Source organism: Notothenia coriiceps, unplaced genomic scaffold, assembly GCF_000735185.1.
Source record: "Notothenia coriiceps isolate Sejong01 unplaced genomic scaffold, NC01 NC01_scaffold00037939, whole genome shotgun sequence".
In the NCBI taxonomy this organism is placed as follows: domain Eukaryota; kingdom Metazoa; phylum Chordata; class Actinopteri; order Perciformes; family Nototheniidae; genus Notothenia; species Notothenia coriiceps.
In genome coordinates this window covers 728,475-729,141 of record NW_011370640.1, presented here as the reverse complement: position 1 = coordinate 729,141, position 667 = coordinate 728,475, and the positions used below count along the sequence as shown (strand labels likewise).

General features: G+C 41.2%; 1 protein-coding gene across 1 annotated transcript; it reads right to left on the bottom strand.

The window, feature by feature from the left end:
* Nucleotides 1–360: 360 nt before the first annotated feature.
* Nucleotides 361–667, bottom strand: eloc (elongin C). Its single transcript, XM_010797461.1, has 2 exons — nt 639–667; nt 361–591 (listed from the first exon to the last, which is right to left on the bottom strand). The coding sequence occupies exons 1-2, from the start codon at nt 665–667 to the stop codon at nt 390–392; spliced, it is 231 nt and encodes a 76-aa protein (XP_010795763.1). The 3' UTR covers nt 361–389.

Sequence of the window (667 nt, the reverse complement as noted above, 5' to 3'; positions counted from 1 at the left end):
GTCTGCCGAATGCTTTTTGAGGTCTTTTACACTTTGCATTGATTTACTTTAGACTAGTCGTCTGTTCATGCAAAGTGAGGCCGCAGTAGAGTGTGCTCACCAAACAGGTCTTTATTCATCTGGAGAGGTGAGGGAACATCGATGGAGTGGGGAAACATTCATCACATTCGGGGGCCAGTGAGGCTGCCATCTCCATTTATTACATTAAAATTAAATCCTTTAATACTAATAAAACTTTGACAGAAAGTCAGGTGCAAAAAGAAAAAGGAAATAATAACATGGTGACATATTTATTCAGGTTTCATATAAGTAAATGGCAAAAACAATTTAAATATTCAAAAAAAATGTAAAACTGTTTTAAGCTGCTACATTTTTTTTTTTCTGTAACTTTAGCAATCCAAAAAGTTTGCAGCCATGAGCAGTTCCAGCGCGATCTCCGGAGCGATGGGGAATTCTGGGATTTCCGTGGAGCTGTTGGTGTAGCGGACCTTGTAGGTGAAGTACATGCAGACCTTGGAGAGCACGTGAGACGGGATCTCCCTGAAGTTCACCTCGTTGGTTTCGTTCTCAGCAAACTGACCTGAGGATGGAGCCAGTTAGACAGTTAACATGTATTCATACCGTTAGAAAAATCTCACTGGTCCCCGGCTTCAATCTCAGGATCCAT